The sequence below is a fragment of the Vanacampus margaritifer genome, chromosome 8 (assembly GCF_051991255.1).
Source record: "Vanacampus margaritifer isolate UIUO_Vmar chromosome 8, RoL_Vmar_1.0, whole genome shotgun sequence".
Taxonomy (NCBI): Eukaryota; Metazoa; Chordata; class Actinopteri; order Syngnathiformes; family Syngnathidae; genus Vanacampus; species Vanacampus margaritifer.
Window position 1 is genome coordinate 8,283,611 of NC_135439.1, and position 23,266 is coordinate 8,306,876.

General features: G+C 42.3%; 2 protein-coding genes and 1 long non-coding RNA gene across 4 annotated transcripts in view; 1 reads left to right on the forward strand and 2 right to left on the reverse strand.

The window, feature by feature from the left end:
- The first annotated feature begins 1,697 nt into the window (after positions 1–1,697).
- Positions 1,698–5,487, forward strand: LOC144056994 (uncharacterized). Of its 2 annotated transcripts, XM_077574177.1 has the most exons (3): positions 1,698–1,781; positions 3,261–3,410; positions 4,736–5,487. In XM_077574177.1, exons 2-3 carry the CDS (start codon positions 3,263–3,265, stop codon positions 5,485–5,487), a joined length of 900 nt encoding a protein of 299 aa, XP_077430303.1. In that variant the 5' UTR covers positions 1,698–1,781; positions 3,261–3,262. The 2 variants fall into 2 exon arrangements, with proteins under 2 accessions (XP_077430303.1, XP_077430302.1); XM_077574176.1 differs by lacking the exon at positions 1,698–1,781 and having other exon boundaries at positions 3,239–3,410.
- On the reverse strand, positions 3,386–5,138 carry LOC144056995 (uncharacterized). The gene is made up of 3 exons (XR_013295150.1): positions 4,996–5,138; positions 4,741–4,896; positions 3,386–4,676 (listed from the first exon to the last, which is right to left on the reverse strand). It is a non-coding gene; the product is annotated as an uncharacterized LOC144056995 (long non-coding RNA).
- Positions 5,488–9,471: 3,984 nt separating the features above from the next.
- Positions 9,472–23,266, reverse strand: part of trim62.1 (tripartite motif containing 62, tandem duplicate 1) — a 32,693-nt gene continuing 18,898 nt past the window's right edge. Inside the window, exons 3-6 of the mRNA XM_077573935.1 lie at positions 21,470–21,565; positions 17,336–17,592; positions 15,024–15,139; positions 9,472–12,823 (exon numbers count right to left, since the gene is read on the reverse strand). Of these exons, the coding sequence (XP_077430061.1) occupies positions 12,273–12,823; positions 15,024–15,139; positions 17,336–17,592; positions 21,470–21,565 (1,020 nt within the window). The 3' untranslated portion in view covers positions 9,472–12,272. The remainder of the gene's footprint in view (positions 12,824–15,023; positions 15,140–17,335; positions 17,593–21,469; positions 21,566–23,266) is intronic.

Consider the following 23,266-nt stretch of genomic DNA (forward strand, 5'->3'; position numbering starts at 1 on the left):
TTTGTAACGCTCTCCTGCGTGCAAGGAGACGCCGCTGGACTCGCACAACAGTTTACTTTCACTTTCCATTGTCCGTTTCGCGTGCAGACGGCCTTTTTTTCCGGGGAATAGCAAGTAGCAGACTGTACACACTCCTCCGATGAATATGCATTGGACTCGGGGCACTCTTCGTCATCCGATTGAGCGTCCGCCTGAGCGTGCTCGGTTGTGCTCCGCGTTTTCCGGGTGTTGGCATCGCTAGCCCGTGAACCTTTTATGACGTCGTCATAGCCGCCGCGTCAACGCTTCCAACTTCGCCGTCAACCTCGGAGTCCCCATCATCATCATCGATGATGATCATCGTCGTCATCAATGTGCTCTTTTATAGCGTTGGTCGATGCTTTTCGTCTTTGAAAAAAACGGCTCGACCGTGAGCTGCTTGCAAACCGGTCGCCATTATGGCTTCTTCAGCCAATGTCCCCTCAACACTCTAGCCCCGCCTCACGTCTTCTGCTGACGCCCACCCAATCTTGTCAAAAGAGAGTCATTGCTGCCATCTAGGGGCCAAAAATAGTCATTAGGCTCACTAGACCTGCTTGAAACTTTAAACACAGCTGGGGAAGGCTTTCCTCCACCCGTTTCAAAAATAAAAAATAAAAAATTGGATGACGTCTTTTAACTCTTTGACTGCCAGACGTTTTCAGAAAAGGGATGCCGTGGGTGCCAGCCGATTTAAGCATTTTGACTGATCTTTTGACTGATCTTTCAAGGTCCACAGAAAATTATGTGTTTGGACTATGGAAACACACATTCTACCAAATGAAAGATTGGACTCTCATCTTTCATCAGAAAAAAAAGTTTGTTTCTACCTTATTCCGTTTTTGAGTAATCAACAATAGAAAATGGTTCGTTTCACCTCTGTTTTGAAACAAACGTCTTTTAACGTCTTTGGCACTCCCTCCATAGGATTTTACTAAACGTTATTTAACGTTTTTGGCAGTCAAAGAGTTAACGTCATTGGCGGCCCTCCGTAGGTTTTTACTTGACGTCTTTTAACGTCAGTGGCAGTGAAAGAGTTAACGTCCCTCTGTAGGTTTTTACTAAACGTCATTTAACATCCTTGGCAGTAAAAGAGCTAATTATAGAGTGCAATTTTTTTTTTTTTTTGTGCAAAATTTGAGGATTTGGCAGGCTGGAATGGATTAATGGCATTGTCATTCATTTTAATGGAGAAAGTATTTTTAAGGCACCAATTGTACTTTCCGCAATAAGAAAAATGTGTGAGTGAGAATATAATTTAAAAAAAATCGACAAAAACTGAAATTACCAAACAATTTAGGCCAAAAATTTAGCAAAAAAACATGCAGAACTTTCATAATTCCATATAATGTCTGTACGTGGACTAAAATAGACATGAAGAAAATGAAAGGCTTGTAAAAATCCAACAAGGCCCGAGGGTTAAGCGTATTAGCATGCAGTTGCCTGAACAAGTTAAATCATTCCCCCTCTCTGTTTCCCTCTCACCTTGTTTGTCTTGACACGCTCATCTCGCGGGCCAGCTAGTTGCCCGACTGGTTCCCCGAGCCTGTTCAAACAGTGCCACGCCCGCCACTGCTCCAGGTGCAAGTAGCAAGGCGCCCTTGGAAGGCCACAAGGGAGGGAGAGCCCAGTAAGGGGGGTGGGGGGGGGGGAGTAGGGTTATTAGCGACAATAAAAAGGGGGTGGGGAGGGAAGAGGAAGACAGGGTTGCTGAAGAGCTCCCGACTGACATGCGGCTCTGAAGACTCCCGGGGGGCGAGCAGGTATTGAGAACTCACAACATGTTGCCATTGTTTTGTATGAGTTTGTCAGCGTTCACTTAACAGTGTTGTGTTGCTGATTAATGTGTACAGTACGTGTGTGTTTGTAAACTTTGCGGGCCGTGAGGAATATAATTCAGAATTAGTGCTTACACGCACTACTGATATACGCTCACATACTACTGAAAGGATCTTTTTTTTTTTTGCTCGAATGCAAAATTGAAATGCTCTCACATTAAATGCATTTTTCAGCGTATGTGTGTATTTCACTATATTTTCTGAGGGTATTTCAGTATAATGTGTGAAATGAGTGTTGAGTAGTGTATGTGAGAGCTTTTTAGTAATATGTGTGAGAGTGATTAAGCTTTGTATGTTTGAGTTTTCAGTAGTGTGCGAGAGAGGGAGCGCTTTAGTAGTGCGTTTATGGGCATGTTTCAGTTGGATGTGTGCGAGCTTTTCAGTTCCGTATGCGAGCGTTTCAATAGTGTGTGTGAGCTTTTCAGAAGTTTTAGTGGCGTGTCTAGTTCAGTAGTATACATGAGAGAATTTCAGCAAAGTGCATGAGAGTATTTCAGTTGTGTGTATGTGATAGCATTTCAGTAGTGTTTGTAAGACGGTTGCATTGGTTTGTATGAGAGCATTTCAGTATGTGTGAGAGCTTTTCAATTGTGTCTGATGGTGATTCAGTAGGTATGAGAGCATTTTTAGCAGTGTGTGTTAAGGCCTAGATACACCAATCCGACATCGGCCAAATCTGACCGACACCTAGACGTATTCCAACTCGATCGGACTTCATAACAGTAATTTATACACTGATCACGTGTGTGTGTGAGCTTTTCACTGAAAACTGTTTTGTAGCATTTGTGAGAGACTTTCAGGAGTGCCTGAATGAGAGCATTTCAGTACTGTAGTGTGCGCGTGCGAGCTTTTCAGTAGCATGTGTGAGAGAATTTCTGTAGCACATGTATGAGAGCATGTCAGAAGTGTGTGTGAGAGCTTTTCAGTACCATATGTGTGAGAACTTTTCAGCAGCAAGTGCAAGAGCTATTCAGTAGCATGTGTGAGAGAATTTACTGTAGCACATATATGAGAGCATGTCAGAGGTTTGTGAGGATGTTTCAGAAGAATGTGTGAGAGACTTTCGGCAGCATGTGTGAGAGTATTAGTGTTCGCTTTGTGTGCGAGTAATTAAAGAAGCTCTGTGAGACTTTGTGTGAGCAAAAAAATTCAGTAGGCTGTATATGAGAGCATTTCATTGGTGTTTTGTTCTAGGTCGTGCAAATTATGTCCGTGATGCTCCCTAATAGTAAACAGTGCAAAGTTCAAGTATTGATCTCCAAGCACAAGTTGAATAGAAGCAAGTGCAGAAATAATGATTACTTTCCGAGTCTGCTTAGCGGCTGACATTCCGGAGCTGGTGCGCCTTCAGGCTAAAGTGGCAAACCTGTTTTGAGACACGCATGTGTGTCGTGTCCCCCGCAGACATGGACAGCGTGTTGGACGGCGCGTCGGTGTTGTGCGTCTTCAAGCTGGTGTGCAGCCTCCTGTGCTTGCCGTCGCTGGCGACGTCGCGCAGTTCCGTGGCTTTCTGCGGCTGCTGCATCCTCATCTTCACCGACTTCCTGCTCACAGGTGAGCGCGCCCCGAGGGTGATGGCTAGCTTAGCGTCGGCTGCTAATGACGTCATTGTATGAGTTCTAGTGTGGTTTAGATCCTCTTTGGCAGGTGGGACTTTTTGTGTTGTCGGGTCTGAGCTCCACTCTGTCCAACTGGTGTATGGTGTTCCACAGGGTTCAATTTGGGGGCCTCTGCTATTTTCATCATAATTGTTGGCCCTGGGTTCCATCTTAAGGAAGTGTGGTATTTCCTTTGATGTTTACAAAACATGTAGGTTGTGAGGTTGTTAGGTTATTGTAAAGCGTCTTTGATGTTAAAAAAAAAAGAAACAAAAAAACCTTGTCTATTGAAATACCAAAAATGTCTTTGTTATTTACAAAATGTTGGGTAGGTTCCGATGATTTACATCTTAGGTCATTAGAAGACTATAGTGTCTTTGACGTTTACAAAATGCTGGTCCATTGAAAGACTAAAAGTGTCTTTGATGTTTACATGTAAGGTGGTTGGAATACTAAATGTGTCCTTCAGGTTAGAAACGTCCTAAAGTGATGTTTACAAACATTTTAGGTAGATTAAAATGTTTACATGTTAGGTTATTAGAATACAGATTGTGTCTTTGATGTAAAAAACAAACAAATAAACAAACACATACCTAAAAGGTCTTTGATATTTACTAAATTTGTTAGGTAGGTTCCGATGATTTACATGAAAGGTCATTTGAAGACTATCGTGTCTTTGATGTTCACAAAACACTGGTCCATTAAAAGCCTTAAAGTGTATTTGATGTTTACATGTCCAGTTATTAAAATACTGACCATGTCTTTCATGTTTACAAATGTCCAAAACATTTTAGGTAGTTTACATGTTATGATATTAAGAATTCTAAATGTGTCTTTGATGTTTACAAACAACTTACAAAAGTTTCAGTTTTTTATATTTTAGGTAGGTCGTGATGTTCCATTTTAGGCAAACTAGAAGGCAAATGTGCCTTTGATATTTACAAAAAAATTGTGCATTAAAAGGCTAAAGCTGTTATTGGATTACTAAATGCGTCTTTGATGTTTACAAACAACTTACAAAAGTTTCTGGTTGTTATATTTAGACAGGTGGTGATGTTTCATTTTAGACAAATTAGAAGGCAAATGTGTTTTTGATGTTTACAAAATACAACAGCCCATTAAAAGGCGAAATGTGTCTTTGATGTTTTACAAACGCTTTGTTTGTTTGAAATGACGCTGTGCTTTCTGTCCATGGTGGACATTTCTCCTCTTCAGCTTGAACCTGAACAGGAAGTTGAGTGAAAACGCCCATGACGTCTGTCAAATTGTGTCTTTGTGCAGTTTACCTGAGCTTCCTTGGCGTCTTTGAGTCGTGGTTCGCCGAGCTGACGCCACCGCCAGGCGTCATCGCCCTGCGCTTCCTGCTCTTCCTAAGCCACACCTACGGCGCTGTGCTGATACTCATCACGCCCCTCGTCGCCGTGGAGACCCTCGCCCGATACCTGTGGACGACGAGAGAAGAAGAGGATGATGATGATGATGATGATGAAGACGAAGATGTGGAGGAGACCGGCGGCTGGCGCTTTCACGCGCTAGGTTACTTGTGCTGTTTGTCGGTGTGGGTGGCGGTGGCGCTCAGCCTGCGATGTCGATGGAAGTCGGAGGAAGCCCGGGCGACGGCTTGTTTGGCCGTCGGCGGCTCTTTGATGCGGTGCCTGCCTAACCTGCTGAGCCTCCAGCCCAGCGCCATGCGCCCCTGCTGGGCCGTGATCTTCCTCTACTTGATCGTGATCCTGCTCACGTGCTCGCTTCTTCTTCTCAGACGAACGATGCCGGCCAATGGGCGGAGATGTCCGTCTAAGGGGAAGGAAAGCACGGCGACGCCCCTCGAGACGCCGCACGGGTGTCGGGGGCGGGGTTCGAACTTGACGCTGGCCTGGCTGGCCGTGCTCGGCGTCCTGGTGCTTCCGCTTTACCTCGGGGTCAACGTGCTCCTGCTAAGGAGCGTGGAGACCCTCCTGGAGGCCTGCGTCAGCTTCTTTGTAGGCTCCGCCCCCGGAGGCCCCAGCGCAGATGTCGTCGCGTCGGTGTGAAGCCATCGGACGCCGATTGGAAAGGGATTACGGGATTACGGGACAGTGTTTACAATGCGGCGGCTGGAATGCCGGCGAGATGCTGAGCAGGCAGTTTGAGGGAGGCTTGCCGGCTAAAGCCGAGGAGGATTAGCGGTCACTTTGAAGATGACCACGCAGTGAGACTGGCGCTAGGAAACAAAAAAATGGATCGGTATCATCCAGATTTTTGACTGTGATCATTTGAGAGAAAAAAAACACACACACACAAAACCCCCAAGATGGCGACCAGTTCAGGGTGTACCGTACGCTAGGCGTATTAGGCCCCGCCCCCCATTCAGGATTCTAATTACTTATACATGCCACATGATGGCAGCAAAGCACTACTTTTAACCAGACAAGAGTTTTGAACGGTATTGGAGCTCCTCCCCTCATTTCAACATAGTCCATTTGCACCAAAATGCCACAAAATGGCAGCAAAGCAAAAACTTTTATATTAGACAGGGCATGAGCACAAAAACGGTGAATAGGAGAGTTTTTTTTAGTCAATAAATAAGCATTGGTTTGATAATCAAATGAAGTCAAGCACAATAGTTAGTGGAATGAAAGGGGGGGGGGGGCAAGGCCCCCAAAAAGTGGGCAATACTGTGTTCAGTACTGACTGTTACACAAAAAATATCAATATAAAAAGTCATAAAAGAGAATCCAGTCAGTACAAAAATATAGAAGTAAAGAAAATGGATCCTATGATTTTTCTGTTACATCTGCAAATGAAGCTGCGTTTGAAAAAAAAAAAAAAATAATTAAAATAAATCATAGTCACAAAAGAGAATGCAGTTATGACATAATATAAATCAAACATTGGCGACACTGATTGGTCAGACAAAAGGAGTGGCCAATGAGATTTGTTTACACATACTGTAGTGAGATGCAGGTGTGCAAACAAAAAAAAAGAAAAAAGAAAAGAGGAAGCGTGGATGAAAATCAAAGCACAGGAAATCACATGAAAAAAAAGTTCCACAAGCCAAAATTAATTAAAACATTATTATTTTTTTTTAACAATAAGAAATGTGTTAAGATTATCTGGGGAGATCAGTTATGTGAAGTAGCATTATGTTTCGAAATAAATACTTTGACTTCATGATTATTATTTTTTGCTTCATGAATTTTTTTAACTGATTGAGCAACACGGTTTACTAGTGGTCAGCACGCCAGCCTTACATTCCGAGTCGGGGTTCAAATCTCAACTGTGACCTGTGTTGACGTTAGACCGTTTGTCTATATGTGCCCTGTGATTGACTGGCGACCAGTCACCCAAGTCTGCTGGATCGGCTCCAATTTACCTGTTGACCTTAATGAGGCATGAAGTGCTTTCAAAAAATGGATAGATGGTCATTTGTAAAATTAGCCAAGTGTAATATGTATGTCAATTTTGTATTAAAGGTATTTAAAAATATGAATTGCACTACTTTTCTTGATTTCCTCGCCCCATCTCTCTACACTTGTGGGGAGTGGGGGGGACGACGAATGTATTTTCCACCATAAGACCCAAAAACAAGACATACTTAATTTGTAAAATGCATATTATGTGTATATCAACTTTTGATTTAGTTTACGTATTTATTTTTCCTATGAAGGAAATGACATTTCAAAATAAAATCAGACCAAAAAAAAAAATGAAGTAATTTAGAAATAATAAAACAAGAAAATTAGTTTGATTCTAGCTTCTTCTTCTTTTCCTTGATAAATGAATGAAAAAAATAAAAATGAACTAAATTGGAACACACCCATATGCATTTTTTCCCACCTAATGAGGAACTTCTATTTTAAACTAAAATCAACAAACAGCTTTGTTTCTCTCTTTGTTTTCTTCAGCAAGGCAAAAAAACTAAAACATAATTGGGAAAACTTCCTGTCAATATGTACATCCGTTCAATGTATTTAAGTTTTCAATAAGTAAATGACATTTCAAAAATAAAAAGATTGTATTTAACTCGTCTTATTCTACTATTTTTGTATGATTTTTGCTTCACAAATAGTTCAAAGACTAAAAAAAGAAATTGAATTTATTTAAATAAGGATTTAAGTAGTTATTTCAAGAAATAGAATTTGTGCATTTTTAGGAAGCTTTAAAAAAAAATCCATCCATTTTCTTAACCGCTGTGTCACTTTAAATATAAATACTGCAGCGCTGCATGTAGCGTTTGAGTTCACGTGTTTCCATAGTGGCTTGTGCTTGTGGTTTTGTGGCGACCATTGTTGCAAATGTAAACAAAGATGAAACTGAACTCACGCACGAGCGACACGAACCAGCAGCTGCCTGCTCCCACGCTCACCTAGCAGATCCAAACTTGATCCACCAGAGGGCGCCATAAGTTTCCAAGGAGTAGCTGAAGATGGAATGCGAGGGGGGGAGTGGGGGTGGACACTGTGGGAAATGAGAATTTCCTTTCCTGTGCTCATGGTGACAATAAGGTCTCTTCATAATTATTCCAAGGAAGGCCACGCGTCAACCTGAAGTTCTTTTTAAGCTTAAATGAAAAAAGAAAAAGAAAGGACTTTCTCCCTCTGGACGTCTCGCAATCATCAGAGAGGAGTTACAAAGAAGAGATCAGTGGCTTTTTAATGGACAATTTCCCCTCGGGTTAAGAAGAAAAAAAAAGAAGCTAGTACAGGGTGAGCGGCTGCTTCTTCTCAGATACTGTATACAAAGAATCAAGACTGACATTAAACAGCATGTGGAGTTGTAGTTGTAATAATAATAGTGCAAGACTGTATTTCAATCAAGTGTGAAATATTGTCTCATCTGAAATGTGTCACCTCAAATGACAAATCCTCACATGTAGTAAGATAATAAGGATACCGTGCAACACACTCTCACGGGTGTATATTATACGTGCTGACAAGGGGAAGATAATTGCAATGTGACAACCTACACATGTGACAACTTACCAGTGTGACAACAAGCCCTGGTCTCTACTATCCCATACAAAATATCCTGAGAAGGATACAACCACCTCACAAGTACCCTCAAATGTCTACCGCCAGACAAGCACAGATTCGAACAAGAATGTGTGCTGACAAGGGTACATCGTCAAAAAAATGGGTCCTCACAAGGACAAACATGCGATGTGTAAAGATTTTCCAAAAAGACACACGGTCACAGGATATATATTATACGTGCTGACAAGGAGAAGATAATTGCAATGTGACAACCTACACATGTGACAACTTACCAGTGTGACAACAAGCCCTGGTCTCTACTATCCCATACAACATATCCTGAGAAGGATACAACCACCTCACAAGTACCCTCAAATGTCTACCGCCAGACAAGCACAGATTCGAACAAGAATGTGTGCTGACAAGGGTACATCGTCAAAAAAATGGGTCCTCACAAGGACAAACATGCGATGTGTAAAGATTTTCCAAAAAGACACACGGTCACAGGATATATATTATACGTGCTGACAAGGAGAAGATAATTGCAATGTGACAACCTACACATGTGACAACTTACCAGTGTGACAACAAGCCCTGGTCTCTACTATCCCATACAACATATCCTGAGAAGGATACAACCACCTCACAAGTACCCTCAAATGTCTACCGCCAGACAAGCACAGATTCGAACAAGAATGTGTGCTGACAAGGGCACATCGTCAAAAAAATGGGTCCTCACAAGGACAAACATGCGATGTGTAAAGATTTTCCAAAAAGACACATGGTCACAGGATATATCCATGAACTGACTTAATAAACTATGGGATGGATTTCCATGACAATTCGCTCACACGCATCAGTGACAGCGTAGCCGGGGGATGCATCCTAAAACGGTATAATCCCTCATAATCCTCTGCTTTTTCCTTGACGTTTGTGTCATTTAGTAAAACAGCTCGTTATAATCCAGGCCGGGAACCTTCATGTGTCGCATGAAGTCCGCCGATGCAAGACAAGTGATATTCAGAGTAGGCAGAGGTGATGAAAACGACAGACAAGACAGGATGATTTCAGCAGTCATTTATTGTACATCAAAATAACATTTCGCCAACAGCGCGTTGGAGTGTTTCCAAGTCGACGGGAGCACAGCGGCCATCGTTTACGGACACAATCGGCAAAGTAGTCAACATCGTCATAAACAATCTTTCTGCCAACCTCGCTGGCGCCGTACATTAATCTCACTTTAAATATTGAAACGCAAAAACGGTCAACGGTGGCGTCAATGAGGTGTCGCCAACGTGGGGGTGGGGGGGGAGGATGGGGCTCACATTCGTGACCTTTCAGTTCCGGCGTCCCGATTGGCCCAGCCCGTGTTGGTTTTTAAAGCAGACGAATGGATTGTACTCATCAAAAACCCTGACGGTTCGGTGCAAATCAATAACAAAAAAAAACAAAAAAAGACAAGCAACATTACCAACTTTGTTGATTAAGACCCTCCTGGTTATTTGAAGGCGCAACATGACAAAAAGGACGCTGAGGTTTGTTTCGTAGGACCCCAAAAGGAGGGTCCGGTCCTTAATGAAAGGATGACTCACACTGGATACCCAAAATGCCCAAACCCGGCGGGACAAGAGGCTCCGGTGTATACACGTGCCGATTAAGCCGAGTGCTCGGTGCACGTGGGGCCGAGCAACACGTGGGAATCATCTGTGATTTTTGTCATGGATTTTTAGCAGTGAGATCTCGCCCGTCATTCGACATCAGCTCGGAGGAGACGTTTTTCGTATAGTTGCGTCAAAAACCACATGGGAAAGATATGTCGAGCCACAGAACTGGAAGCGGAAGTCATTCCGACAAAAGGAAAGGTTCTGGTGGCTCAGCGCAATATGAGCAATAAAACACCTTCACGTGTTCCTGTAGATGAGTGGTTTGACTCAATGTCATTTTTTTTTAATAGTTGGTATGATCCCCATTTGTGCAACAAATCAATTTGGCTTTATATTATTTCCTATGGAGAATTCATGGTTTGAAATGAGAATAACTTCTAAATCTAAGTCAAGCAGCATACATGGGATCCTCAGTTCTCGACTCAGGACTTGCTCAGGACTTCATGTTTTTTGTTTGACTGTTTTGAATTTCATGGGCTTAGGAATATTTTTCTTATAAATAATTTGTGTAATTATGACGGTCTGTATTCCACTGAGGGGCGAACATTTGTGATGCTAGCGATTATTAAGTAACATTCCCTAAACATTCTCTAAACAGTTTTAATGATTTTTCTTGTCGCAGGGAAGTTCTCAACATGTTCAAAATATCCTCATGACAAGAAAAACAATAAAAACTGTTAGAGAACCATTACAACATTTAGAGAACATGTATTCTCTAAATTCTTCTCTAAACAGTTTTAATGTTTTTTTCTTGGCGCAAGGACATTTTGATCATGTTCAAAATTTCCTTGCGACAAGAAAAAAAAACATTAAAACTGTTAGAGAACTACTAAAACTGTTTAGAGAACATTTATTCTCTAAATTGTTTCTCGAAACAGTTTTAATGTTTTTTCTTGTCGTAAGGAAATTTTGAACTTGCAACAAGAAAAATGTCAAGAAAAAACATCAAAACTGCTAGAGAACCATTAAAACTGTTTAGAGAACATTTATTCTCTAAATGTTCTTTTACAGTTTTAATGGTTCTCTAAAGTGTCAATGAGGTTTTTTTGCCGCAAGGAAGTTTAACATGTTCTAAATTTCCTTGCGACAAGAAAAAAAAACATTAAAACTGTTAGAGAACTACTAAAACTGTTTAGAGAACATTTATTCTCTAAATTGTTCTCTAAACAGCTTTAATGTTTTTTCTTGTCGTAAGGAAATTTTGAACATGCAACAAGAAAAATGTCAAGAAAAAACATAAAAACTGCTAGAGAACCATTAAAACTGTTTAGAGAACATTTACTCTCTAAATGTTCTTTTACAGTATTAATGGTTCTCTAAAGTGTCAATGAGGTTTTTTTGCCGCAAGGAAGTTTAACATGTTCTAAATTTCCTTGTGACAAGAAAAAACATTAAAACTGCTAGAGAATGATCAAAACTGTTTACATTCGCCCCTCAGTGGGATACGGCCTTAAAAGGATTAGCGGGAAGTTAGTGACAGACTACGCCACATTCCAACTTTTATCTCCGGATTCCCGCGTGGTGCATTATGGACACAAGCACGCCGTCATTTCCCCCTCGATAGCAGCATCGTTTTCCAGTATGGACACCAGACATAAAAGTACAGACAGGGTGTCATGAGTGAGGTTCCACATAGGAGGGGGTGGGGGTGGGGGGTGTTATGGTGCAAAATGGCGAACAATCCAAAGTGTAGTCCACATTTCAAGTCAGCTGTTGCCGACTGATGAGACGAGATCACTTGTCTCCATTTTGTGACTCTTTCGGTGACATCAGCAAAGTCCCAGAGGAGAAAAACAAAGAAAAATCAGTAATCAGCTTTCCAACCAGCCAGCTGCGATCGACTGCCGCTTCCCTGCCGCCTCCAACAAAACAGATGATCACAGCCTGATTTCACCTTTTGCCTCCATTTTGTGACCTCCTAAGTGACGGTCGTCACAAGTCAGACACGAGTGAGGCTCGAAAAGGAAAAAATAAAGGAAGAATTAAAGAAAGACGTCAGCTTTTCATGCCTAAGTGGTAGAAAAGGGAAGATTGCGGCCCAATTTCAACACCCGGCCACCATTTTGTATTGGATCTCAAATGGAGTCCTTTTCCGGCGCAGACAACACACCACAAACGCGACATTTTCAACGGATTTCGTGGACGACTATCGAAATCCGCGCACGAGTAACCAAACTTTCAGACGGCCGAGCGGATCTCTTAAAGGCGCACGGTGTTAATCCGCAGAGGCTGCACGTTCTTGCCGTTGGCGTGGCTCTGGCCCGGACTGAAGTACGGGAAGACCTTCATGGGGAATTTCTCACGGTAGGTGTACAGCCAGGACATGTCGTCGGCGTTGTAGAAGATGAGCAGGCCTTTGGGGTAGTCCAGGTACACGCCCACTTTCTCCAGCTTGCTTTTGACGTTGAGGCGGGTCCAGGGTTCGGTGCAGGCGCTGTACTGGTTGCCGTCGTGCATGACGATGCAGTAGAAGCCGCGGCCCGGTTGGATCTGGATGCTGCCCTTGCGGCTCACCGTCTCGCTGGCCACGCCCATCATCCACTGGGTCTTCTCCGACACCATCACCTCCCAGTAGTGCACGCCGCAGGCGAAGCCCTCGGCGCCCAGGACCGACACCTCCACGTCGAAGCGGCGCGGCGAGTCCTGCAGCGGCTGCGGGTGGAGGTTGCCGTAGGCCACGATGGTGCAGTCGTCGGACAGGATCAGTCTTTGGTGGGCTGTGATGGGGTCCAGGGTCAAGGGGGCGGGCACTGATGGGTAAAAACAGAAAGGAGGGAAGCTCAGGATGACAAGTCTTTGCCGCTGTTGAAAGTCAAACTTCAACATTTCTTGACAATAATATGTTCTATGTGACCTCACTACCATAAACACGACATTCTGATTAATATTGCATTTGTGGAATTTTTTTTTTGTCTGAATGGTCCTCCCTTCACAAAGACCTGCAGTCATGCACACGCCAGGCAAGTATTTGGCAACTTAACTACTAGGAAATATAAAGACTTTTTTATTATTAAAATTATTATAAAATTTATTTATTATTATTTTATTTTTTTCATTTGTATCTTTTCTGTTTAATACCACAGCATGTGGTGGGGAAATAAAATGTGTGATTAATTTGTGATTAATCGTGAGTTAATTATTAAACTTATGCGATTAATTGCGGTTAAAAAAAATTAAATCCCTAATTGTTACCTTATTCCTTCGTCTTCTATTCTGTTACAATCGGCTTCAGACAATAATATGTTCTATGTGACCTTACTAGTCTAAACATGACATTCTGATTAATATTACATTTTTGGAATATGAGTTATGCAGCAAAATCCAGCCATTTTCATCCAATCTCTGGGGTCGGCCATTTTGCCACTTACTGTCGACTGAAGATGACATCACAGTTGCTCAGGGGATCAGGTAACAACCAATCACAACTCACCTGTTTTCTCAAGCTGAGCTGTGATTGGTTGTTACCCGAGACCTGAACAACAGTGTCGTCATTTTCACTCGACAGCAAGTGGCAAAATGGCCGCCTTCTGATATTGATAAAAAAAACGGCTGGATTTTGCTGCTTAACTCATATTCCAAAAATGTAATATTAATCAGAATGTCATGTTTAGACTAGTAAGGTCACATAGAACATATTATTGTCTGAAGCCGATTGTAACAGAATAGAAGACGAAGGAATAAGGTAACAATTAGGGATTACATTTTTTTTAACCGCAATTAATCGCATAACTTTAATAATTAACTCACGATTAATCGCAAATTAATCACACATTTTATTTCCCCACCACATGCTGTGGTATTAAACAGAAAAGATAAAAATGCAAGTCTTGCCTGGCGTGTCCATGACTGCAGGTCTTTGTGAAGGGAGGACCATTCAGACAAAAATAAAATAAAATCCTTATCGACGCAGGGGAATGTTTACGCTGTTGGGGAAACATTCCCCGCTATCGTTTTTGATAGCGAGCGCTACCCAGCAAAAGATGCCATCTTCTTTTGTGTGTAGGGACCTCACGAAAAAGAAAAACCGTCAACATTGCGGGAGCCGGCAGAGGCGATCGTGGCGTGCGCTTCGAGCTCAAAGATGACTGATGGCTCGTTATTGTGCGGCAGGCCCACCTGGCAGCTTCATTTCTACGCGGCTGTGCTCGCTGCTGTGTGAAAACGTTGCTCAATTTTGTCAGACCTGTCGACCTGGCAATATTTATGAAATGGTATCAACGTGTTTGCCAGTTGAAACTCACAGACTACAGACCCATAAATGGCAAATTTTGTGTGCCGGTTTTAAAAATAGCAAAGTGAAGTAAGTGTTTGGCATCCAGCCGACGGACAAACTGGAGCCGTTGCCACTTACGCGATGCGGTCGGTGTTTGTTACAGCCATTAAAGATTCACCATCCAGAGCGTGTGTTGTGAGAGGCACGCGGGAATAACAAACAACAGCCTCACGCTGAGCCTTGTGGTGAGAACGAACGACGCTTTGTTCGGAGCAGCTAACCAAAAACGATGGATGGCGGATGACGGGAGGACGTCTTTGTCTTTTCAACCGCCGCCTGATGGATTGGAACCGATTGTTCCATTTGGCTGTCAGTCGAGGAAAGAAGAAGAAGAAAAAAAGAAAAAAAAAAAAAGGCCCGGCCTCCCCTTTGCTGGCAGCAGGTTGAAATGGGAGGACTGACGGAAGGACGAACAAAAATGTGAATTTTTTTTTTACATACAAAAAAAAAGAAAAGAAAAGAAAAGAGAGCAATGATGATGACATGTCAAATCGGTAAAATTATTGAATGAACAATACTGAGCTCTCCAGAAAAAAATAAAAATAATAAAAAAAATAAAAATACTGAGCTCTCCAGAAAAAAAAAAAAAAAAAAAAGGTGAAATTTGAAAAAAAGTGGCACCATTGTTGTCCTGTGCTAACTTCAAACCGCACATTCCCTTTGACCCCCCCGCTTACCTGGACTAATATCTTGGAAGAGCGACTTCCATATGGAGTACTGCAAAGGCCCCATGTACTTGGATGTCGGGAAGTCCTCATAAGTCAGATTGGTCTCATGGATCTTCCCTTTAATCCTGCGACAGAAACAGATCAATGGCAGTCCAAAGCCGCTCGCTCAATTGCCTCCGGCTAATAACGGAGCGCCTCCCTCGCTCGACGCCGGGTGATTAATCTTGTGCGTTGGTGAAATGCCTCGCCGTTATTAGCATTAATTGACTTGAGTGACTGAATGAGGTTAGATGATGATCTCAACTCCTGCGGGACCTTGCGAGTGGGTTACGGGCACAATGAGATTCTGCACGTATGGAGGTTGATACTGTCAGGCGTGATATAAAAAGCTCGTACTGTACGTGAAGACTTGCTACATACAATACTAAGGGTGTGCATCGCTACAATAAAAGATGATTCAAAACACACATCTTTTAATTCAGAACTGATTTTACAATTCAAATCTTTTTTCTTTCTTTTTTGTTAAACCCCTACACATACCTGTTTTAATCAATTAATCAATCAGGGTTTCAGGCAGACTCCCTCCATATGTTTCCTACGGTATCTTAAGTCTCCTACCAAGACATTTTGGACCATTCTAATATCCCCAAACTTTTTTCTTTTCTTTCTTTAATATCCCCAATCTTGATCCCTAAAGAGTCATATTTCATGGTTGCACACACCATGAATAGTATAATAATGTATTCTATTTCTAAATACTTTTTATTTAAATTATTATTAATTATTACATTCTTATTAATATTTACAGCATATATTAATATTTTTAGGTAAAATATTTAAATTAATTGATGATTAGATTGAAAAAAAGAATAATGATTTTTTGAAGTTGTCAGAAAGAGAGAGGAAAGCTAAATGAAAAAAACTAAAAAAATAAATAAAAAATAAAATAAAATAAAAAAAGGTTCAGAAAGTGACCATAAATTGTCCAAAAAGATAAAGGAAGAAAAGCAGAAAATTATCAAAAAATGTCAGTGAAATCGCCTAAAATATCAGAGAATTTAATAAAAAAAGGCAAAAAAATTTCAAAAAGTAACCATAAAATGTCCCAAAACAAAACACAATATCCCAAAAATGACCATAAAATGCCCACAAAATTGCCAAAAATGTCAGAAAATTGATAGCAAAGAAAAAAAAATGTTGGAAATATGAACAAAAACAAAAGAAGAATTCCCGAAAATGACCATAAAATGCCCACAAATTTGCCAAACGTGAGAAAATTGATAGCAAAAAAGGCAGAAAAATGTCAGAGAAGTGTCCAAAAAAGGGAGAGGCATATTGCCAGACATGACAGAAATTTCACAGAAAACTCTAGAAATGTATGAAGTATGAAAAAAAAAACCAATCAATCAAAAACAGAAGACGAAAGGTAGAAGGAAACGAATCTCTTTGGATTGGATGCTGCTGTCATATTTCTGTGTTCTAGCGCGGCTATAATTAGCTCTTGAGCCCTCAGTACATTCGACAAACACTAACACAGTTACCTTCATCCCAATCTTCAAATGTTTTGCAGCTCCAGACAGATTTGTGGTGATTTATTTGCCCTAAAATAGCTGTTTTGTCAGGAAAGGCTGCTGACCTCTGCACTAGGCTCAATAACTAATCTCATGTATCAAGATATTTATACACTTCAACGAAATTGTCCTCTAAACCCTCCCAGATTAAACATGACAGCTGCTTTTTGGGGACTAAAAACACCATCTGCGCAAGGATTATCGGAACTTGTCACACAAATCACTACCGGTTCCAAAATTTTTAAATTTTGTCAAGAGTCACCATCAGATGGATCTTTGAACGCGTCTTTTAATCTTAAAAACATCTTGATAATTATGCATCTTAAATGTGTTCTGGGGAAGGGAATTAATAAACTTCAACTTTATCCCGTCAGCCCTTTTTCTTTTCAGATGTTTGTCTGAAAGGAAAAATGAATGAATAAAAACAAAAGGAATATTTAACTCATTTGCTCCCAAAGACGTATCTATACGTTTTAAAAAATATATTTTTTTATGGTAGAACATACAGAAGGCTTTGATGCAGCCTCTCAGCTGCACAAAACTGTTGAAGCAATGGTAGTTATTACAAAAACGGCCAGCAGGTGGCAGCAGAGCAAAAGAGATCAACCAGGGCCACGTTGAAAAAAGCGCATTTAGCCACAGTTCTATACAGATTTGTGAATAATGATGAAACCTAGCTATACTCTAATGCTAATCGCTGCGAAAACAGAAACAGATAGATGTCCTTCTGAAAACGCCGACTTGCCTCACCTCTCGGATGTGACGGCCACGCCCTCGAGGAAGTCGTGGCGCCCCGTCTCGTGGAGGCGCTCCTGCAGGATCTGGATGCCCTCCTTGACGTCGCGCAGCTGCTGGCTGTAGCGCTGGATCTTGTGCTCGATGTCGGTGAGCTTGCGCGCCGTGTCCATCTCCAGTTCTTCCAGCATCGTCTTTTGACGCTCGCGCAGGAAGCGGTGGAGGCGCTCGAAGGCGTCGCCGATGGTGGCGCGGAGACCTTTGGCTGAGGACTGGAACGGAGACACAAACAACAACTCACTCCTTAGCTATGTGCAGAAATTTTGCTCAAAACAAACTGAGAAGGGCTTAAAAAATGTCTTTTTTTTCCCAAGTGGGAAGAATGTTGATTATTGTGGTTAATTAGGTCATCAGAAAAGGGTCACAAAGAACATCCTCGGTGCGGTTTTCAAGAGCTGCAGAGAATAAGTCGGCTCGAGTCAGCTGAACAAGGAACAGCAGGTGGTAAATCAGAACACTTGAGCTCACAGATTTGAGGGATAAAGAAAAGAGATCTTAAAGAGAATGAGTCATCCGAGTGGTATCAACGCCGGCGTAAGAAGCGACGGGACAAAAAGCGGCGTTGGGGTTGTCGAGTCTAAGCAGCGGGGAAACAAAACAGGATGATTTATTTAAATATTTGGTTTACAGATTCTTCCACTATCTTGCAATGACTCCCAAATCTTTTCATATAAATATTTATATGCATGTCTTTTTATCCACCAACTGAAGAGAAACTGAAGCGAAATCCCTCGAGTATCCGACTATCTATTTTCCTACCGCTTGTCCTGTGTTAAGCGTCCCTGGGACGCGCATCCGAGTGTGGGCGAAAGACAGACTACACCTACCGTCACTGAGCCCGGGATCGATCCCACGCTGGTTCCAAGAAATGAGTAACAACACTACACCGACGACGACCTTCAATCTGGACCTTTATCTGGATACACACTTCAATTTCATGGATTCTTACTTTGGCCCTCTGTGTCACCCCTTGACAACGTTATGAGGTAATCAGTTTCGTCTCGGGGTGGGTGTTCACACGGATGTTGCGCCTTCACGCATTCAGATAATTAGATGCTCACATCTTATGCTTTTCACGCTAACTCATTCACTCCCGGCCATTTTCACCGAAGCAACCCCCTTCGCTCCTGGCTGTTTTACTGGATTTTGACAGATTTTGCAAGGCCCACAGAATATTGTGTTTTATTGCTATAAAAAAATAAAAATAAATCTACCAAAAGAAAGATTAGAGTCTCTTCCTTCATCAGGAAAAAAAAATACATTTGTATCTGTTTTGCAGCAATTAGCATGAGCATTTAGCTAAGTTTTATCATTATTCACCAACCTGTTAAAAACACTGGGGAAAAGAGCTTGTTGCAACATGGCCCTGGCTGATCTCTTATACTCTGCTGCCACCTGCTGGCCGCTTTTTGTAACAACTACCATTGCTTTAAGCGACCTCTGCAGCTGCAACAAAGCCTTCTGCATAAAAAATTAAAACGTATAAATACGTTTTTAGGACCATAGCAATATAGAAAATAGGCCGTGTTTATACCTTTTTGGGAGCAAATGAGTCACCAATGGAGTGCCGGCAAGGAACCTGTAGACATGAACCAGGTGGTTCCTCCCGACGTAGTCTCATTGTTTGTTGCACTAAAACTACTTTGTCTCTCGATGCTATCAATCTCTCCTCTGAACTTTAAGATTTAATTACAATGGCCTAAAAATTCCCATCCCTTTTGTAGCGTGGGGGGGCAGGTACGCTCGCAGTGGGAAGCGCTTTAAATGCGGCAATTTGTCAAAGAGTTTGACAGTTATGACATTAGGGCGGGCTGCGTCCCAGCCCTCCTCGCTAGTTGATGAGTGGAGTGGGCGGATGAAGCGGCTCGATGATCAGTCTCGCTGACGTGCTGCTGAGGCGCAGCAGCACGTGATGGGACCGAGCAGGTGTCTGGAGCCCTTGGAGACGAGACGCCGGCTAACTTTGGGGGCAAGCATGCAATTATCAAGAGAATCCCCCTGTGGGTAAGTGATGAGCGGCACAATGGCCATCCCTCAAAGAAAGAAAATCTACAAACGTGTTTGGAATGTAGTGCGAGGTGGCCACCTTTTTACCCTGGAGAACCCAAGAACCCTTTTCTTCTTTGGAAAATTATGAATTATACATTAAATGACTGCTATAAGTTCACTGAACACCAAAATATATGTTTTTTTCAATTTTAACCCTTGTTTTTTGAACTAGCTCAGAGTTGCTAATTTATCAAATAAAATAAAATAAAACATACTCCTAGGCATTCTGCAACATGATATGAAATAGATTAACAAAAAAAACACGATTTTACCATCTGATGGTTTGCTGAGAAGATGGTTTTGTTTGGATTGATTTCCAGCTCAACAAAACAGCATGTTAAGCCAGCCATCTTGTCACCACCACTCTGGTTCATGTAAGTGCAATATTCATCCACTAGATGGCCCCATGCAGGGGTCAGAAGTGGCACTCTGGACTTTTGAAGTTAAATTTTGAAAAAAAAAAAAAAAGGTCTTTGTTATTTGAGTAGCAGAATTTATAGGGGCCAAATTTGACCCAGTGGGCTCTCCAGGGTTAAAGCGGAGTTCCGCGGCTGCTGTGGTTGCTCTTCAATCTCACCGTCGGGCCACGGCGAGACACAACGGGTGGAAAATGAAACAAGCGGCCCTTTTGGCGAGGAAGGAAAAGGCGGGGTGGGGGAAAAAGGAAGTTTCCGAAAATGCCGCAGAGACGAATGTGGAAATCGAATGAGATTAAGGCACTGAAGAGTGGATGAGAGGAACATATACCGCAGTTAGGGCAAGTCAACAGGATGGGTTGGTGTCGCTCTGAAGTGATGCGGTGCGCCGACGTGGCACAGCAGGTGTGCCGAGGCGTTTCGGTCTCTATATGTGTGTAGCCTAGCGTAGCGTGTAATAGGAACTTGTCAATCCAACTCTTGAAGGAAGACAGCCTTTCTTGAGAAAACATCAGTGGACTTCACAATGCTCAGATGAGCATCATTCACGGCAAAAACACTGTGGATGGTACATTGCGGGGTTTTGTGTTTTTGGCTGCGGTGTTCAGGTTGAACATTTTGCCAGGAGAACTGAACAAATTATCGGCTGCTAAAGGATGCTCAGATCTCAAATTCAATCCCCCCCCATATTGGGAAAAATTGGACTAGAACATCAAAAAACTGATCAGTAGTAATTTTTGATATTTTAGCATAGCAGTGAAAAATAATACAGACCATCTCCAAACTTATTTTACATCTGGTAGCGCAACCTAGTGGCTAAAGGAAATACATTTGATGTTTTATTCTTTGATGTTTTTCCTAGCAGGCCAACAAGATCAACCTCATATTTGATCAGAAGAGTGTTTTAGGCCTTGATGTTTAAAGCTCATGTGTGATTTTTTCACAAAACTGTTGCCGTGGGAACGAGCAGTTCACCAAGAAAACAACACTCTAACAGGCCTGACAAAATCATCAATAACTTTTTAGTTTATTGTGCAGTTTTTAAATACATGGGACACTAACATCCCCTACAAATGTTAAGCAAACCAGCCCGGGTTCTATGGTTTAAGAAATGTGCAGGTATATGTAATATCAAGACCTATATTTAGCCGTTCAAACTTTTCCAAGTTCAGAGAGTCTACCTGGGGCGGCATGGCTCAGTGGTAGAGTGGTCATCTCCCAATCCGAAGATTGTGGGTTTGATACTCATCCCTTGTGACCGAGTTGAAATGTCCTTGAGCAAGACAGTGAGCCCTAAATTTGCTCCCAGTAGCGCCCCGCATTGTGATTGGTCGAATGTAAGGCTTTGTTAAGTGCTCTTGATTCCTTGAAGGCTAGGAGTACTTCACTTTCCTTTCTTTTCTTTTCTTTGGTCCTTCCTCAGGTTTCCTGACGGACTCTGGCTGGAAGTGTTCGGTTTAGGTGAACGGTATGGGATTTTTTTTAACAGGTTTTAGGTGAACTAATGAATGCACACACACTCGCACGCACGCATTCACATACACATAATCATCCACATAGAAAAAAATGAAAAAAATGAAAGCCAGGAGGACAAGAATTGTTTTTTTTTTTTTTTGGTCAGTACCTTTGTCTCAGTGAGTTGTCTCTGCAAGAGCTGCAGGGCCTCGGTGTGACCCTTCTCGCTGTCCTGCAGGGTGGCCAGCTGCTCCTTCATCTCCCTCTGCAACACAACCCAATGACAAGCAAAGGCGGATCAGCGCTCTTGTGATCAGGCCGAACAGACCAACACCAACAGATAACACCCTTCGTGGTCACATTACACAATCCGTGTTCGAATCGTGCCTCCTGAACAGACGCACGGAAATGCTAATGAGCCGCTACAGCTACATCCTGCTCTGTTTATCCAACTTCGTATTGTTTGTTGTTCTCGCTCGCTCCGCTTTGGCACAGATTAAAACCCGCAGTTTACAAAACAAGGAATGCAGATTGAGAGCCAAGACATGAAAAGATCGCATGAAATCGCAGGGGACGTCTAGTGGCGTCAGAGGAAAGTGGGTCTCGCGCTGGTTCTGCTCAGCCCTCCTCGGGTCTGCTCACGCAAGGAGCAAGACTCTGTGGGAGGCCGGCTGGGGATGCTGTCACAAAGGATGCAGGTTTACAACGGATCCCGTAAGATGGAGCACGCACACGCACATCTGCGATGAGCAGATTTTTTTAATTAGCACCTGGTTGATGTTAATTGGCTCGGTTTCATGTTCAGTCTTATTAAGTTGGTTCAATGGTTTTATTTTAACGCTGGACTGGGTTGAAAACCTGCACACTTGACCATCATCCATCTCATTTTTTAAGCACGTGTCGGCCCATTTCTGATACAATTTCTCAGAAGTGCGGATGTCAGAAATGGGAGTAGAATACCATAATTTTGCCATATGTCCACCCATAAGAGTGGCAGGATTGTGGACACTTATCGCTCTGCCTTTCGGAGTGCCCACCTGCCTCTTAGCAAAATTAATGAATGGGCAAATCAGTGGCGTCCATGTCAGCATCTTTTCATGAACTGGTTCTAATTCCGGGCTGAAACAAATGGAATAAACGCAAGCGTCATCCATTTCATATTCCACAGTTGAGGTAATCATGTCGCCTCGCCGCTTTGCTCGGGTGTCACCTCTCTTGAACACCTACGGCAGCACAAATCCCCCCCAAATGGAGCTGTCAGCTCAGGCGACTGGGAAGGTGGGGGGGGGGGGGAAGAAAATCTCACTGAGGTACTCAGCTGAAATAAATACGAGAATACATCTCTGCTGACGGAGGAAAAACCACAACAATTTAAAACATCTAATGGGACGTACAGTACGCAACAGGAGGACCTAAAAACACACAAGCTATTCATTTAGTGTGTGTTGGAAACTCTCGAAGCTCAAGCGCTTGCTACAAAATGAGTCTTAAAAACGCTGGCCGGCGGCTGCTAATAAGATGCTGCATTTCTCCTCTCAAGGACGTGAGGAGCGGGAAACAAACGGCTGCCGTACCGGATGGGGCGGGGATGGCGGGGGAGCGTGACTCTCCATGTTAATGATGGCAGTGCGGCAGCTGACAGACTGACCGAAAAGATGTGCTCGTCTGCTATTATGTTGAGCAACGGGGAACTGACGGGTATGGAAATGCGCAACAATGACAATGGACTCGATACAAGCTCAAAATGACTGAAATCTATTAGCTGATTGATTTTTTTATTAAAAAAAAAATAAAAATTACATTTCCCATTGTTACCAGCAAGTATTAGCTGATTGATTTTTTAATTAAAAATAAAAAATAAATTACATTTCCCATTGTTACCAGCAAGTATTAGCTGATTGATTTTTATTTGATTTTTATTATTATTTTTATTATTATTTGTTTTATACATTTCCCATTGTTACCA